Source organism: Lepidochelys kempii, chromosome 1, assembly GCF_965140265.1.
Source record: "Lepidochelys kempii isolate rLepKem1 chromosome 1, rLepKem1.hap2, whole genome shotgun sequence".
NCBI lineage: Eukaryota > Metazoa > Chordata > Testudines > Cheloniidae > Lepidochelys > Lepidochelys kempii.
Genome location: NC_133256.1, coordinates 301,139,533 through 301,157,604, shown reverse-complemented (window position 1 = coordinate 301,157,604; position 18,072 = coordinate 301,139,533). Strand labels below are relative to the sequence as shown.

Here is an 18,072-nt window from a genome sequence, read left to right as displayed (position 1 = left end):
TATGCAAGGAAAGCACTCCAACTAACCACCACGGGCGATAAGAAGAAACTGAGAGGGCATAGGGCCGCTGGCATGATATACCGTGGCATGAGCATGGCACTCCAGAGGGTGCCACAGCCAATCCTACGAGTACCACTAAGGCAAAAATCTCCGATGACCACACATGTGGGCGTGTGCATACCTAGAATGGAATCGACATATGCAAGCGTAATGCCGAAAGACCCCGGTCGTCAGCAGGTGGGATCGAACCGGGGATCTTTGGAGCTTAGTGCATAAGCCTCTACTGCATTAGCTAAAAGCCAGCTGGCTGTTAGCTAAGGCTGTAGAGCAGACTAATTTTATCTCTCTCTTTAAGTGGTCTCAGTGCCACTAGATGGGACAGAATCCCACACCCAGGAGGTGTGTGAGTTACACAAGCACTCGAAGAAGAATTATAGATTAGGAAGCTACACTCCAGTATCCGTGATCAGACATGATCTCCAACTCCTGTACCTCTTCTAGCTCTAACATTTAAAGATGAGCATCACTGTTTCATACTAATGAGCTGGAGCCCATTCTAGTGAACAAAGCCAATCAAAAATACCCAAGCATAATGCAGAGTGTAGTTCATTCATTTACTTCACAAGTATACTTTAGCTTTCATAACTGTATCAGACTTTGTAACAGTAATGAAGTATTAATGTGAGACCTCATTATAGCCCTCTCCTATTAAATCTTTGATAAAATGTGGTGAGATCGCTTTTATTTTGTATATGAATTAACAGGGGTGAGTATTGTTGAGATTCTACAGTACACGTGTTTTTCTTTATACTTCAGGGCATAAAGTGATCACAAGCTGGGTCAGGAAAGGTTCCCTGCATGATACAGTATCGCATAACTGATGGAATGCATTACTGGAAGAAGGCTTTGCATTCTTATGTAGCACTTTGTATAAGTCTATGCTCCTACTGTTATTGCAGACAAAATCTTTTAGAAGTTTTGTACATTTCAAGAACTGATGCTTTGTGTTACTGTGCAGAATAACCAGAGCTTTTGTTATTACAAATTATGTAGCATAGTATTACTACTCAAACTATTGACGGATTCAAACTATTATAACTGTAATCATTGTTACTGGGGATAGTATATATTTCATTCTCAATTGGTTATAATGAATAAACACATTATTGCTTGAGGTGCCAATCCTTCTCTCCCCCGAAACAAAACAAAAACACATCCCATAAACATGGACCCTTACTCACATATGAGCCCCACTGACTTCAAAGGGATACTGTGCAGAAGTACAAGACCAGCTCCCAACAGAGGCATGCCTGACTTAAAGTAGTAGAATGCAGTATTTTAATCTTCCCAGATCTAAGGTTTTAAGCATTTAATGTTTTCCATGTGGACAAAAGTCCTCGTCCCCTCTCTCCCCACTGTACACCAGTCCCACTCAGGTATAACTTCCCTCTCACTTCCACATCATATAGACTTGCAGAAGGAGAAAAACTCATTTTTAATAGATCTTATAACATATATCATTTATACACTATATAATTTTTGGGTCCCTTAGATCCTAGCCAAATTTACGTTTTTGGTGTTCACTCAAAAAACTGGGAAATTCCCAAACAAAACAACCCATTAAGTAAGGAGTAAGGTTGAAAATGTGTTTTGTGGAGTCCAACTAACATAAAAAAGCTCCTATATTACATGTAAAAACAAACACACAAAATCTTTAATAAGACTCCTCCCCCAAAAAATATTTTCTAGATTTTAAAAATAATTACTTTTTAAAAAGAGTTTTTTTGGATAACTAACAACTTTAGGCCTGTCCATTTATGCAAGTAATGAGAGAGAATTCTACTAAAAGTTAGAAAGAATACATATTGTTAGCTATTATTGATTCCGTTAGTGCAGTTAAATCACACATGAATCAGCAGCCTGTAATTTGAAAAATATCCATGACAGATTCTCTCTCCTTTAGAGTTGCCAACTATTTAATTGCAGAAAACCGAACACTCTTGCCCTGCCCCACCCCTTCCCAGAGGCCCCACCCCTGCTCTGCCTTGCCCCTTCTCTGAGGGCCCATCCCTGCTCACTCCATCTCCCCTTCCTCCATTGCTCGCTCTCTCACACCCTCGCTCATTTTCACCAGGCATGGGCAGGGGGTTGGGGTGCAGGAAGGGATGAGAGCTCTGGTTGGGGATGCGGGCTCTGGGATGGGGCTGGGGGTTTTGGGGTGCAGGGGGGGACTCTGTGCTGGGGATGAGGGGGTCAGAGTGCAGGAAGGGGCTCAGGGCAGCAGTGCGGGAGGAGCTGAGGGCTCTGGCTGGGGGTGCGCGCTCTGGGGTGGGGCTGGGGATGAGTGCTTTGGAGTGCAGGAGGGGGCTGGGGCAGGGGTGTGGGTTAGGTGCAGGCTCCGGGAGTGAGTTTGGATGTGGGAGGGGGTTTCCAAAATGCGGCGGGGATTGAGGTGCAGGAGGAGGTTCAGGGTGTGGGCGCCGGGCAGTGCTGACCTCAAGTGGCGCCTGGGAAATGGCAACATGTCCCTCCATCGCCTAGGCAGAGGCACAGCCAGGGGGCTCTACCTGCTGCCCCCACGCGCCACCCCCACAGCTCCCATTGGCCGCGGTTCCTGGAGTGGCGCCTGTGGGCGGGGCAGCTTGCGGAGCCTCCCTGACCGCCCCTTCACGTAGGAGTCAGACATGCCGGCTGCTTCCTGGGAGCCGTGTGAAGCTGGGCAGGGAGCCTGCCAGCCCTGCTGTGCCGCCAACTGGACCTTTAGCGACCTGGTCAGCAGTGTTGACCGGAGGCGCCAGGGTCCCTTTTTGACCAGGTGTTCTGGTCAAAAACCCGACACCTGGCAACCCTACTGTCCTTGTTGTTCAGGAACTACTGTATGGTAGGTAACAGAAGTGAAGTGAAGACCTGAAGCAACTGAATCGCTAATAAGAATGTCCCAGATTGCATGTCCATTAATAGATATTTAAGATATTATAGTTAGAAGGATAGTTGACTTACAGTTTATTTTTTAAGCTACGGTTATACTTTAAATTCTTAGAGCTTTCGAACTGTTTGTTATGTTCTGTGAAAAAGCCAGTTGAGACCAGTCTGTGCCTAACGTTAATGGGAATTATGCATACATGCTAAGGTGCGAGGAGATCCCCCATTGTTTTATTCAGGCATGTCATCAGAGCAGATACAACACACATTCATGCTATACAATTATCTGTAGAATTATGGTGGGATCATAGACAATACAGACTTGTTTCACAAAGTAAAATAATCCATTACATAGTCTATTGAAATATTTAGTCTCACTAAGTTCTCCTGTCACTCATTCAGTTATACAAAAAACACATTGTGGAAGAATGTAAACTAGCCTTGTTGCACTAAAATTCTGTTACTGTAACAAACATTTATTTAAGAAGATGATGCTGGTATTTTGACACAACTCCACATAGAAAAGGGATTTGTTAAACCAATCAGTTTCTACTCTATTAAACCTGCTTTCAGTCCTCTATAAAGGTCAGTGTGTTCAGCAGGTAATAACGTAAGAAGACTTTACTAGATTCCTATAAATAATTTTAAAAGGCTTTTGAAAAAATATATGAACTAGTTTAATATAAAGAAAGTGCAATATTTTTAAAGGTCCATTTCTGTAATTATATTACTTTAATAATATACAGCCTACTGTATTTAAGTTAATTAGTAAACCTATTTCAGCAGCGATCACTAAATGTTGCTGGTTATAATTGTTAACATATACCACTGTACCAAACCAGTGTCCTGAAAGGTTCTAACAGAGGCTATAGGTAGGAGGGCACTGGTCTGTCTCCCTTCTCAAGAAGGAGGCTGAGAAAGGTAAAAGTTTGGAAACGCTTTAAACTGAATGAGATGCAGGCACAGAAATAAGAGAAGTTCCCACAGAGTCAATAGCATTTTGGATCCTTAAGATTAGCGCTCTGCAGTGGGACTGGGATCCTGTGGGTTGTGCGGGACCTGCTGCCATAATTGCCATAGCTGGAGCAGATAAATGTACTTTCTTGAGGGTGGGATTGGGTGGGGGAATAAAACAGGCTGTAATTTGTGGGAAAACACAAAATCTTCCATCAGTCTGTCACAAATAGAAAAACTTGCTTTACATTGCTGAAATTCTTTTTTTTTTTAAATAAAGGTTTTAATACTTAAAATTTAAGCGAGGGATAGAAAGAGATTTGATGTCTATTATAACAGGAATTAAAGGTTTTTTCACATGGCTTAAGCAAGATTTGTTTTATTCTTTTAGTGGTAAAATTGTGTTTGAATTACATTTTTATTAATTATATATAATATATATATAAAAATAAATAAACCAACCTTTTTTTTTAATTTTTTTTTTTTTTTAGTAGCATGGGGCAATCTGTCTCTCTTGTGGGATTTGCCGGGATCTCAGGTTTTTGCTGGTGGGAGCAGGATAATATTGCAAGAAACAATGCAGGAGCGGGTAGGAGTGACTATTGTGGGGTAGGACAAGAGTGGGATAAAAAAATAATTCCGCGCAGAGCTCTACTAAGAATCCCACATGGCACCAGTAATGATGTTTAAACAATTAAGAACATTTGGAGTGTTCACCAGGAGTCTGGGTAAATTATGATGTCACAGGACCTTAACAGGGCATTTTTGGGGCGCTTTGGGTACAGCAATTTAAAATCCATCAGCATTCAAATGCACAGGGCAAGGGGCTTGGGTCCTCTGGATGTTTCACCTTCCATCAGATGTTATTCATCAGAGTTCTAATGACCCCACAAAAAAGTGACAGTTGTTTGCCCAAGGCAAAGACCCATCAGAATAGCTGCAATGTTTTATGCAGCTCACTGAGTGAATTTCTCACCAGTGAGAAAAAAAAGTCACTATTTCTTACGCCCACACACATTGTGCACACTGGGAGAGGAAGGAGCCCTCCTTGCACCCCTCCGCAGCAGGTTGGAAGGATCCAAGCAGACAGGGGTTGGGAGACTTGGGGAAGTGAGGTGAGACGGTCAGCCAGAAAGGCATGATGGTTGCTGGGAAAAGAAAGTGGTTGTCAGAATGGGCCTATAGTGTGTAGCCCAGGAGTGGGGGCTAGAGGTTTCTAAAGAGAAGAGGAGAAACCTGTACCAGTTTCCCCTAATTTCAGCCACTGACCATCCAATCCCCCTCCCCAGGTTGTCCCCACTCACCCTGACCAGTGCATAGATGTTTCTGTCCCACCCAACCCACCACATTCTGTGCCACTAACCCCTATTATCCGTCTGTCCCCCTAATCCTGCTCTGCCTGCACCTGAGCCCTCCCCTCTCCCATCACTTCTAGGGAGCTTCTGGCACTTTCACCCAACCTCCCCAAATGCAGGAGTCATGCGCCGCCCATGGTGGGGAGATACATAGGAACTGGAAGTGGCAGAAGATGTGTGTGTGTGGGAGGGGGAGGAGGAGGTGAGGGAGGAAGAGCAAAGTGGGAACATGGAGTGGCAGAAAGTGTGTATGAAGGGAGGAAATAGAGAGGAGATGTGGAACCCAGGTCGGACAGCTGAGGGAGGAGAGAGTGTAGCAGTTTTGTTTTAAAAGGGGCATAAGAGGAAAGTACTGGGGGAGGAGAGAGAGAAAAGAATAAAGGGCATCGGGGAAGGTAAGAGATCGGGATAAGTAGAATTAAAGGATTTGTGGGAAAAGAATAGAGGAAAAAGGGGGCTACTGGAAGAACAAACAGGAATGTAACACAGCGATCCCAGATAAGAACATTCAGGCACACACTTGAAAGAAAGCGTGGGAAGCTATTAGCTTTGAGCATTCTATATCCTGTCTCCAACAAAGTGACACAGCTGTTCTGCCAGTGCTTGGAATGAAAAGATCAAAAGAACATTAAACAGATAAAAAGCCCTTCTCAGGAGAGAAGGGAGGTGTCAACTGTCAGGAGGACAGGTTGACAGTCTGCAGAGGAGCCTGAACGAGTTGGAGCTTTCCCTGGATCCAGGGAATAGTAAGTCTTAGGAAAGGCAAGCATGTGGACAGTTTAGTTTATTCTTTTTAAGATCTGTTTTCTCAAGTCAATTGGTTCTATATAAATAGTTTGCTTTAAGAAGGCAGTTTGGTTACCAGTTACCAATCTCAGTATATTTTTATTTGTGTTATCATAGCACCTATGAGCCCTAATCCTGGCTCAGGACCCCACTATGCTAGAGTCATGATTAGCACGATCACAAACCCTGAAGAAAAAAAGATAGACTGTAAGCCCCTTAGGGCAGAGGCTAAATACAAGACTTTAGACAAGAGACAGATATAGATAGACTGACAAGGGACTACAAGGAAACAATGAGACAATATTGGTCAGAATGATAAGCAGTGGCAGTAGAGTCAAGTCTTTTGTAGGAATCATGGTGTGATGCTTCTTGGGAGTACCCAGGGTTGAGAGACACCTCGCTACCAACTGCCCTTAGCATGAGGAAGTCTTGTCTGTGCTATACTGGGCGGAAATGCCCCAAATCCACCAGCCTTCGGCAACACAAACAGTTGCTTCTAGGCTTCTGCAGGCCCTGCTCTCTCTTTACAGGTTAACAATAGATACATTCCAACGCTGGAGTCCTCAGAGCTTCCTTCTGGAGTGCCCAGCCTCTGACTGATTCTCAGATTTGGCTAAGAGGAGATCATTAGTGACTTCAGTGTGAATGTTGAGTTCTTAGTTGAGAGCAAGGGATAGAAGTCAGATTGGAGATGTTGCAGGATGGAAGTGGAGTAGAGTAGCTCCAGACAGCAATTATAAACAGCATGTTCAATGAGTTTAGAAATGAAAGGGAGATGAAGTGGTAGCTGAAGAGGCAAGTGGGGTCGATGGTGGGTTCTTTAAAGATGGGTGATACTAAAGCATGTTTGTATTGTGAGAGGAAGAGTCAGAGGAGAGGTTAACAAGAAAAGTAAGGGAGGGGATGAGAATGGGTTCAAAGGAGATCAGGAGATGAAATGGGGTTACTGGGCGAAGTAGAGGGGTTAGAACAGGAGAACAGATTGGAAACTTTTGCATCTGTGACCATGGAGGAGGACAGAGTTGGGATGGGAGGGAGAAAAAAGCAAGGAAGGAAGGAGAGTCGAGGGGAGAGGGAAGGTCATGTCACAGGCTGTCACGAAGGTCCTCTCGTGAATTGGTAACCAGTTAAAAGACAGGAAACAAAGGGTAGAAATAAATGGTCAGTTTTCAGAATGGAGAGAGGTAAATAGTGGTGTCCCCCAGGGGTCTGTACTGGGCCCAGTCCTTTTCAACATATTCATAAATGATCTGGAAAAAGAGATAAACAGGGAGATGGCAAAATTTGCAGATGATACAAAACTACTCAAGATAGTTAAGTCCCAGGCAGACTGCAAAGAGCTACAAAAGGATCTCTCAAAACTAGGTGACTGGGCAAGAAAATGAGAGATGAAATTCAATGTTGATAAATCCAACATACTGCACATTGGAAACCATAATCCCAACTACACATATAAAACGATGTGTTCTAAATTAGCTGTTACCACTCAGGAAAGAGATCTTGGCATCATTGTGGATAGTTCTCTGAAAACATCCCCTCAACGTGCAGCAGCAGTCAACAGAATATGAACAGAATGTTGGGAATCATTAAGAAAGGGATAGATAATAAGACAGAAAATATCATATTGCCACTGTATAAATCCATGGTACGCCCACATCTGCATGCAATATTCAGGATGTGGTCACCCCATCTCAAAAAAAAGATATAATGGAATTGGAAAAGGTTCAGAAAAGGGCTACAAAAATTACTAGGGGTATGGAAGCTTCTGTACGAGGAGAGATTAATAAAACTAGAACTTTTCAGCTTGGAAAAGAGACAACTAAGGGGGGAATAAGGTCTATCAAATCATGACTGGCATGAAGAAAGTAAATAAGGAAGTGTTATTTACTCCTCCTCCTAACACAAGAACTAAAGGTCACCAAATGAAATTAACAGGCTGCAGGTTTAAAACAAACAAAAGGAAGTATTTCCTCACACAAAGCACAGTCAACCTCTGGACCTCTTTGCCAAGGGATTTTGAGAAGGCCAAGACTATAATAGGGTTCAAAAAGAACTAGATGAATTCCTGGAGGATAGGTGCATCATTGGCTATTAGCCAGGATGGGTGTCCCTAACCTCTGTTTGTCAGAAGCTGGGAATCAGCGACAAGGAAAGGATCACTTGATTATCTGTTCTGTTCATTCCCTCAAAGGCACCTGGCATTGGCTACTGTCGGAAGACAGGATATTGGGCTAGATGGATCTTTGGTCTGATCCAGTATGGCCATTCTTATGTTCATCTTGACAATCTTCTCTTGAAAGAAATCAGCAAGATATTATGCTGAGAGAGAAGTAGTGGCAGGATGTGGGGAGGGTTTCAGGAATGAGTCAAAGGTGGTGAAAAGTCAGCTGGGATTGAAGGAACAGAATGGCAAGATCTGAGTCTAAATCAGACTTTCTGAGGAAACCACAGTGAATAGCAGGTGACTGCTGCCCTAGGCCCAATCTGAGAGTGGGAGAACTGTGTGATTCCACTCCAAGAAAGGTAATGGCTGAAGGCCTGAGACCTTAGGGGAGGTAGGGACACACTCAAAGAGACCAGGAGGGGTCAAAGGTGCAGTTGGGTCCTGTCACAGTTCTCAGGCTTTCTATACTGGGCAGAAGCAGCCATTTTCAGTGATACCTATGAATGTTTGAGAAAGACAAACTGCAGTGCATCTGAAAGACTGAAAGTCCTGAACACAAAGCATTGCTGTTAAAAACAAAACAACTCTTCATTGGAGGAGTCAGGGTACTTTGACTTCACCATGAGAAAATAACTTACAATAAACAGAAAAAAAATCTAGGTTAGATCTCCGAACCCCAGTGGGAACAAACTTACTCTGCAGTACGGTAAGTGGCTTTAGACCTCTTCCACACCAGAGATTTCAGGCTAACTCTCCTTTTACCAGAGTGCTGTCTGGCTTTTAGGCCTGGTCTACATGCAGTTTTGGTAACAATATAACTACTTTGGTTAGGGGTATGTTTTTCCCCCCACTCAAATTGTTATATTGGTACAACACCTAGTGTGGATGCAGTTATACCACTATAAAGGGGCCTTATAGCAGTACAGCTTATTCCCCTTCCTTTGCAGTAATAACTATACTGATATAATGCAGCTTTTAACCAATACAAGTGCATCCATACTAGGGGTTGGGTTTGTGTAGGGGGGAAAGAGGAATGCATCGCCTTAACTACCAGTATATATAATGTGATACAGCTTTTGTGTTTAGGCAAGCTATATATGTGCTGTGATAGGTGGAGGATAAGCTTGCCAATGGTACCTGTAAGTTTAAAAGCCACAAAGATAGAATGTTCTACTACATGAGTTAAAAGCTGCCTGCTCTGACCGAACTGATTTCTCACTCTGTTAGCATCAACCTTTCATAGTGTGTTTTCTTAAATATATAGTTAGCAAGATCAAGATTGGCAGGGTTTCTATGCACATTACCTGTTGTAGCATTAGAAATTATTATTTTTTTCTGTACTTTTCAGTTAAGCATCCATTCTCTGGCATGCTTTCTGAACAGCATATTGCCAGTTGTGCTACAGACTGCAGCTGTTTTCATATTCTTTGCTTGCCTACCTTTGCAACATGTTGTGATGAAGAAATAATAAGTACAACAAGGAGCCTGGTAGCACCTTAAAGACTAACAGATTTATTTGGGCATAAGCTTTCGTGGGTAAAGAAGTGTTTTTTACCCGCGAAAGCTTATCCCAAATAAATCTGTTAGTCTTTAAGGTGCCACCGGACTCCTTGTTGGTTTTGTAGATACAGACTAACACGGCTACCCCCGATACCATTAATAAGCAATGATGATAAGGCTCTGGGACAGAGATCAGGTCTAACTTGGCCCAGGGACCCCCAACAAAGGTCTGCTGCGGTCCCACTCACGCTTTCCCTGTAAGCACCTAGACGCAGTAGAAGGGACAGGGCGCTTGAACAGGAGAAGGGGTCCCGACCCGACACTCAGGAGCGCACCATACTCACCGCCTCTGTCGGCCGCAGCGCCGACGCCTGAGGAAGCTGCCATGCCACGGTTCGCAGATGGACCCAAGAGTGACGTGCACGCATTGGAACGGCGCCTAAACCAATAGGAAAGAGCCTTGAGGGCTCCAGCCCCACCTCCAGAACGCGGAGCTCATCAGGACTTGCAGTTTCCCGGCTCCAAGGAAGCGGGCGCTAGAAGGGGGCAGGGCTATGGTTGGGCCCCGCCCCCCTGCCGCTGTACTCCGCGGGGAAACTACGCTTCCCGGCAAGCAGCGGGGCAGGGGAGGCGGGCGGCCGCTGTGAGTGGCCGGCGGGGGAGCGGGGCTGAGTCAATCACAACAATGACTTCTCGGCTGGAGCCCGAGCAGCGCGGCTGAGCCCCGCCGAGCAGCGGCAGCGGCGGCGGCGGCGCTGGGCAGAGGGGTTGGCTGGGCGCTGCCGCTCTCATTGTTCGCCGAGGGACAGAACCACGCTGAGAGCATGTGGATCCCTACAGAGCACGAGAAATACGGCGTGGGTGAGTGGGGCCGCTGGCACTGGTGCCTTGCCGTGGTGGGGCTGGTCCAGGTGGCGATAAGACTGGAACCCGCCCCGAAGCTCCCGGGTGGGGGCATGCCTGTGGTTCTGCCGCTGTCCGAGGAGTTTGCGAGCGGACGCTGCTGGTTCATGTGTCAGGTGGGGAGGGAGGGAATGGATTCCTGTCATCACACCCCTTTCCTCCCCCCCGCCCCCCCGTGCAACGAATAGCTGCAGAGATTGAAAATGTGTGTGTGTGTGTGTGTGTGTGGGGGGGGGGGGTTGTGTTATGAACAAAAAAACAGTTGGAAAGCGTAAGTCTCCGTAAAGCCTGATCACCTCTGCAAAGAGTCTGTGAGGATTGAACAGCATCTCAGTAAAACAGCCCCGCCGGGAGACTCCTCTTCCCACTAGCCTCAACACCGGAGGGAGGAGAGGGGGAGAGAAAACCACACAATTGTTTAAAAATGGGTATTCTGCTTAACGGGCACGCTCAGTTTAAGCTACTGCCATCTTTCGAGACAGGCACCAGTCCGCAGTTGTATGTGTTTTTGTTTGTTGTGTGTGTGTGTGTGTGTACAGTGTTTAATCAGGACAGTAGTTTACTTCCTATGCTAACGTTTTGTTTGGCTGTGAAATTGAGTTTATAAAGGTCTGGATTACACAGAGGCAGGGAAATGTGCTTCAGTTCTTGAAGTTCAGGATCCTGTTTGTGAGGAGGAGAGACAGCGTAGCATCGTCCTATTCGAAAGGTGAACAACAAAGGACGTTAGATATTTGACTGATTAATCTGGGTTTTCTCATCTCTTTTTTTTACCTCGGCCCCAGTTACAGAATAGGGAACGTTTCCTCCTCTTTCTCTCTGCCCCCTCCTCTTAGTTGCATACTTAAAACGCATATTTTCCTTTTCAACTATTGAATTCAGCCTGATCACCCTGATACTTTTTGGAAGGGATAAGATTTTCTGCCAGCTATATAAACAGTCCTAACAACAATAAAACAATTTTCAAATCCTAGCAATTTGATAGGGAAATAACCCACTATCGTATCTATAACACTTTTTATTAAAAAAAAAAGCTTACTGTATAAATGTTGAAAAAAAATCTATTTTATTTTCATATGGTGTGTGGGGTTTGGGATTTTTTGTTTGTGTGTGTGGTTTTTTTTTTTTTTTAGTAAAAACAAAACAAAGTGACATTCGTGGAAGTCATTTGCACTCGGTTATTATTTGTTCAGCTCCGCCTGAGGGCAGGACTCTGGAGCCCATTAAACTGACTTATGAAGTGATTAAAAAGACTCATTGTAGTTTTTGACACCATCTATTAAAACCACTAATACTTGATCGGCTTTGGTGACTCGTCCTGGACAATAGCTACCATTTCACACAAATGTAATTGAGTTCCTTCGCAGATCATTGGCATTGCAAGAAACTGTCTGTATATCCAGGTTATATTTGTACATTGAGTTGTGTATGTTATGGAAAATCCACGAGGAACGTAAAGACTTTGTCTTTGTGTGTGCGTAATGTCTCTCTGTTTAACAATTAGTACAGGAGCCAAGACTCATTCAATGTGACTATGTTCCATTTGGAGTTGATCCCAGATGTTGCTGTCTTCCAAATGTTAAATCCCACTGATGATCTCTATAATTTATTTTCTTGAGTTCTTTATGTGCCAGGTCACAGCTGGGTTGCTAGATATCGATTAGTCCTCCAGTCCGCTTTCTTTATGAGGATGGGCAGAGGCTTAAAATCCACTCTGGGATTTCCTGGAATGGCATGTAGGATATTACCAGTCAAGTATTTCAAGCTGCAGCACTCCCCTCATTTTTTGTTGTTGAGTGAAGGAGAATATTGCACAGCTGAAGCATATCTTTCTTTTTGTTGTTTACAATCTGAAAAAATGATTGTTAGTAATCTGCTTTTTTATCTACTCCCCCCACCGATAAAACTCAAAACAAAATCATTCCCCCCGTTACTTGAATAATTAGCCTGTGGCTGCTGAACAATTAACTAGTATCCTTCAGTCACATTTTTCTGTGCTAGTAAGTCTTGATTGAGTACTTAACCAAGAGCATCTAGTTGTGAATGCCAGTGTTTGCAGAAATCTTATGACTGCTGGAGAAGTATCTTTGTAATCTCAGTAAGTGTCCCATTTCCCCCACCCCCTTTGGATGACTCAAGAACAAATATAAAGATCTTCAAGCTTCCTTTGCTGCTTATATGTAATGACCAGTTCTATGTTTCTTTTTCACTTGCCTCCAAAAATCCATCCAAAATACTCCTCATCCAGTTCGTGCATCATCATTACAAACTGCTGAAATATTAACTCAGAAACCATTTCACTTGCTTTGGGAACAGTATTTTACAGTCTACATTATATAATCTTTATCCTTGCAAGAACAACACTCTGAGACAAATTTTTGTACTTAAACCGCAATTGCAACACAAAGTGATGAGGTGGTATAGGGTAAAATAGTATAATATCCTCCTATGTGTATTACCTGAAGCTTCTTAGGAAGATGATTTTTATATATTCAAAATCGAATATCCTATCTCAAAGACTTGTTTAAACTATTCCTTTTCCGATCACAGGAAATGGTGTATTTGTGAACAGTTATTCTATGTTACTTTGGCATACTAAACTGCCTTGGTAAAATGGGCACATTATAAAATCCCCTTGAGAATCCTGATTAGTTGTACCAAACATATGTATCCTTTGTATGAGTGCGCAGGGCTCAGATCAATGTCAAATCTCATCTGCATTTTCAATCTGAATTTTGCAGCACATGCTGTGTGATCCATGCCTCTACTGTGGCATACCAAAATGGATGAATAACCAAGCAACAGCCACCTAGTTGCAATGAGGGACTGCTGGTAACCAGGTGGCTGTTGCTCACTCGCATAGCCTGGCTGACTCTCACTGTAAGGAGTATTTTATACATGAGTAACACAATCTTCCCCATCTTCTATGTTTATGAAACTACTGCCAGCTAGCTGCAGAGAATTCTTTTTGATTCCTTTTCACTGACCAGGTTGCTTTACTCTCAATTCAACTAATAATGGGTACTGCATACTGACTTGGTTAGGAGCATGTTAGTTATGAGTGATAGAACCTTTGCACCAAGGTTTACTAGATATAAACTTGCAGAAAATCTTAATCTTCTGCTATGAGTTGGAAACTGTCTTAAGGTTTACTCCCAGTTTGGTATGGGGCAGTTTTATCTTTCTCATGTTCTGCCTTCATGTGGAATCTGCAATATGTTGTCCTCCAGGATGCTGTTGATGAAGATCTATGCAGTATATTTTTCATTCAAGAAGTTCCTTTCTTTCTTGTTTAGGGAGGGGAAACTCTTTTCTGTTTTCTCATGCTGCTGTGTCAAACTGATAACAACACTCAAAAGAACATTGTCCAGTTACAAATAACACTTAAAGCCTAGTCTGAAGAGAGGGTAGGAGAGGTGCAACTTCGGAATTTTTGTGAGTATATCTGAAAGTGGTAGATGCATCTGGTAAACATCTTACACAAATCACAAATAGAGTTGGATCCCATTGGATTTTCATGAACTACACTGTATAATCGGCTGTAGAAGTATCAGAAGTGGTTTGATCAAGACTATACAGCAGGGATCGGCAACCTTTGGCACGCGGCCCATCAGGGAAATCCGCTGGCGGACCCGGACGGTTTGTTTACTTGCAGTGTCCGCAGGTTTGGCTGATCGCAGCTCCCACTGGTCGCGGTTCGCCGTTCCAGGCCAATGGGGGCTGTGGGAAGTGGCAGCCATCACATCCCTCACCCCCACTGCTTCCCGCAGCCCCCATTGACCTGGTACGGCGAACCGCGGCCAGTGGGAGCTGTGATTGGCCAAACCTGCGGACGCCATGTTAGGGGGCTTAATCCTTCACCCGCTTACTTCCCTGGTCCTTCTTGCATGAACAGAGAGCAACAATAGCCGAAGTCCAAAGGTGCAAACAATTCAATGTTTATTGGGGTGAACTTCAAGCAAGCATGAGTCCAGTTTCCTTCCTTAGTGTCCCGCTTCCCAGCTCTGACACCACAGAGCCTTACCTGTGTCCCTGTTCCCACTTCCCCCCCTTATCAAAACATGATTCCCATTCCCCCCCCTTCCTGATTGACTGCAGACTATATAGTAAAACTTGAGTTTTGCTTAGCTATACCTTAACCAATCATTTTCCTGAAATGTAACTAACCAATCCTAACATATTGTAACATGATTATTTAACCAATTATATCCCACCACCTTAATTAGTTTACACCCAGCAAAATTCATTATACAGCAGACAGAAACAATCACAGAACCAGACAGCGATTATGCAGACAAAGAATAGGGAAATGGGGACTACAGTGATAGAACAACACAGAAATGAGGATTTCACATCCCAGCTATTGATAAGTGAGTTCTTGCCAGACAGGATACTATCAAACTAAATTTTCTTTTACATCTTCTAGGCATTTCCCTTTCTCTGGAGGTGATAGGCATTATCAGGACAGGATTGTGTTTCCAATAGCACCTTATTTCAATGTGACTAGTTTGGAATGTAAGGACGTGTGGGCTTTTATCTCCTGCCCCCATCGAATCTTAAAGTCCATCTCTCTAGGTTAGCCACGCTGTATTAAAGATACTCTGTTCCTTCTTTGATAGGTGGACCGCATCTCCTCTCAGAACAGCATGCCAGTTCGCTTCCCAGCTTATGGCTGCCTCTGCTGCTTAGCCAAAGATCTTAGCCTTAGAACAGAGCCTCAGACTGTCACAGTAAGAGAAGACCCTTACACTGGCAGACAGTGATTTTGATTCTTTCTTTCATACCTCTATAACTAGCTAAGTGATAAGAATATACCTAGATTAGAATATAGGCCTTTACAGACAGGCCTAAATATCTATATCCTAACAGTAAACAAACCATCCTGGTCCATCAGTGGATTTCCCTGGTGGACCGCGTGCCAAAGGTTGCTGATCCCTGCTATATAGCTATGGCTATTTCGCACACAATAGATCAGTGAGTAGGCACATCTTTCAAAGCCAATTCTTACTGCTTGGTGCAAACCTGAGACCTGTAATTGTACTAAAGAAAATGCACTGCTTATTCTGTACATGCTGCTTAAAGAGGAGAAAGGAAGTTCAGTTGATTGCTAAATGAGTAGTTAAAATATAAATAATAGATTTACTCCTCCCCCCAGAAATAATTCCACATATTGCACAATGCCAGATCTGTCAACATTTTAGTTTGATAAATCCTGTATCTGAGAATATACTTACATTTTCTGGAACATGATCATTTTATATTGATTTAGTCACTGAATGCTGATGTTAGCCTGGGGAGTTATGGGGCATGCATGAGAGAGGAAGGGAGAGTTGGAGAAAAATTAAGAATAGCTAAACACAGTGTATCGCTTACAAGTAGCATGCTCACCCAGACAGTGCCGTCATTCGATATAGCACGGTGCACTTTTTAAACTCATACAGATAACATAAGTCCAAAGGGACTTGGCATTTATATTGTGCTGTTGAGCCATAAATCACAGTGCTTCACAAAGTGTGCAAAGGGTGAATGTCTCCATTTATAAAGGGAGGAACTGAGGGGGTTAAGTGACTTGTTGAAAATCACATAGTATGGCCATGGCAAAACTGAGAACTGAACTACCATTCAGTGTAGCATGAAAGAATTAACACAACAAAGGCAGTGTACAAATAAAACCAATGACCAGAATTCCGCATTCTTATATCCAGGTGTATCTCAAATTTCAGATATGTCCATAACTCAGTAATTTTACATTTTTAAAATATTTTCATCTTACTTAATGTCACTTCATTTGTTGGGCTCCATCAGGATTTTCTAAAGAGCTGTTGCCCAGTGGATTATTCATACAGCACCCATGCTCTGTCAGACTTAAGTTTAACCCATAACTTTCTGTATTTAAAACCATTTTTTACAGATCCAAGTTTAAATAAACTTTTCAGCTCAGAACATATTCAACCAATGATATTGGTGAAGGACAAAGATCAGGGTTGAGATTTTCAGAGCTGGCTAGGAGATTTAGCCACACAACTCCCATTGAAATGATAGAAGTTGTGTTGCTAAATATCAAAGTCATCTTTGGAAAATCTCACCTTAGGTGCCTGTGCTGATTCTGGAGTTGCGTAGCAGCCTTCAGTACTGTTGATGAGACCCAGATTAACAGATCGCTGGGCCCTAGGCAAACCCTTCAGTACTGTTGATGAGACCCAGATTAACAGATCGCTGGGCCCGAGGCAAACCCTGGCTCCCGTCTCCTGACCAGCTCCCTCGTGCAGGCACTCCTTGCAGTTCCTCGTCCAAAGCTCTGGCTGAGGTACTAGTGCAGGTGCTGGCCGCACAGCAGTGATGAGGAGGAAAAGCCCGGCCCGCCCTCTGCCCGTCTAGGTTTGGCTCCGCCCATCCTCTGTCATGACAAGGGTTAGGGCAGTGGGGCCAAAACTGAGGGAGTGGCATTGCAACCTGGTGCATGGGGGTCACAATGCCATTCACTCAGTTTTGGCCCTGCCACTCTGTCATGACACCAGGCTGGTTGGCCAAACCTGAGTGCACAGTGGGACAAGTAGCGCTACTGTGGGGCTGGCTCCTGTAGCAGTAGTTGAGCCAGACCGGCCAGAGGTGTTGCCTATGCATTAATCTGGCCCTGCTCTTGACCCCGAAGTGTCTGTGACAAAACAACCCAGAGAATAGTATTGGGTGATAGCTCATCAGTAAGGCTACGATTTAGTCACAGGTATTTTTAGTAAAAGTCACGGACGGGTCATGGGCAATAACCAAAAAGTCATGGCCAGTGATCTGTCTGTGACTTTTACTAAAAATACCCCTAACTAAATCTTACCTGCTGGTGAGGGGGCAAGGGGGAGAGGGTGTGTTCCAGCGGACGCTGCTGCTCCTGGGGGGTGAAGGATGTCCCGGGACCCGCCTCTACTGCTCCGGGGGGGCGGGGGCGTACCGGGGCCCTGCCACCGCTGATGCTGCTCCTCCTCTGGGTGGGGGTGGCCTGGGGCATTGCTGCTGCTCCCTGACCACTGCTCTGGGGCAGCGCCCGAGACCGGTTGCCTGGGACTGTCGGAGCAGCTGCTGGGGCGGCCTTGGGGTCAGCCACACCAGCCGCTGTAGCTGCGGAAGTCACAGAGGTCCTGGAAAGTCATGGAATCTGTGACTTCTGTGACCTCCGTGAAAGAGTTGCAGCCTTGAAGCATCTCATGTGGGGTGTCGCAGAGTTCTCTTCTGTCATCTCTTCTGTTAATGGTATGTGGGAAGCTACAAAGGGAGATCATGAGAATGTTTTGTCTGCAGTGCCAAAGGTACACAGATGACATTAACCTCTGTCTGTTTCATGGAATCTGGTCGGTGCCAGTGCTGAACTTTCCAGTGCCCAGGCGTGGATGGGAACTAACGGGTTAAAGCTTAATCCAAATATGAGTGAGGCAATGCTGGGTTACATAACCCAAGGCAGTGGCAGAAGCGATAACTCCCTTCTTGAAATTATGCTTA

The 18,072-nt window shown here is 44.3% G+C and overlaps 2 protein-coding genes across 7 annotated transcripts in view; one reads left to right on the top strand and one right to left on the bottom strand.

Annotated features, from left to right (window-relative positions):
• ZNF277 (zinc finger protein 277) overlaps positions 1-10,111 on the bottom strand; it is an 88,438-nt gene extending 78,327 nt beyond the window's left edge. For both annotated transcript variants that reach the window (XM_073328108.1, XM_073328109.1), the window contains exon 1: positions 10,026-10,111. In XM_073328108.1, the coding sequence (XP_073184209.1) occupies positions 10,026-10,068 (43 nt within the window). In that variant the 5' untranslated portion in view covers positions 10,069-10,111. The remainder of the gene's footprint in view (positions 1-10,025) is intronic.
• Positions 10,112-10,316: 205 nt separating this feature from the next.
• DOCK4 (dedicator of cytokinesis 4) overlaps positions 10,317-18,072 on the top strand; it is a 434,135-nt gene continuing 426,379 nt past the window's right edge. For 2 of the 5 annotated variants that reach the window (XM_073328104.1, XM_073328103.1), the window contains exon 1: positions 10,318-10,542. In XM_073328104.1, the coding sequence (XP_073184205.1) occupies positions 10,506-10,542 (37 nt within the window). In that variant the 5' untranslated portion in view covers positions 10,318-10,505. Of the gene's footprint in view, positions 10,543-18,072 lie in introns of all 5 variants that reach the window. The other 3 variants (XM_073328106.1, XM_073328105.1, XR_012156797.1) reach the window with 2 other exon arrangements.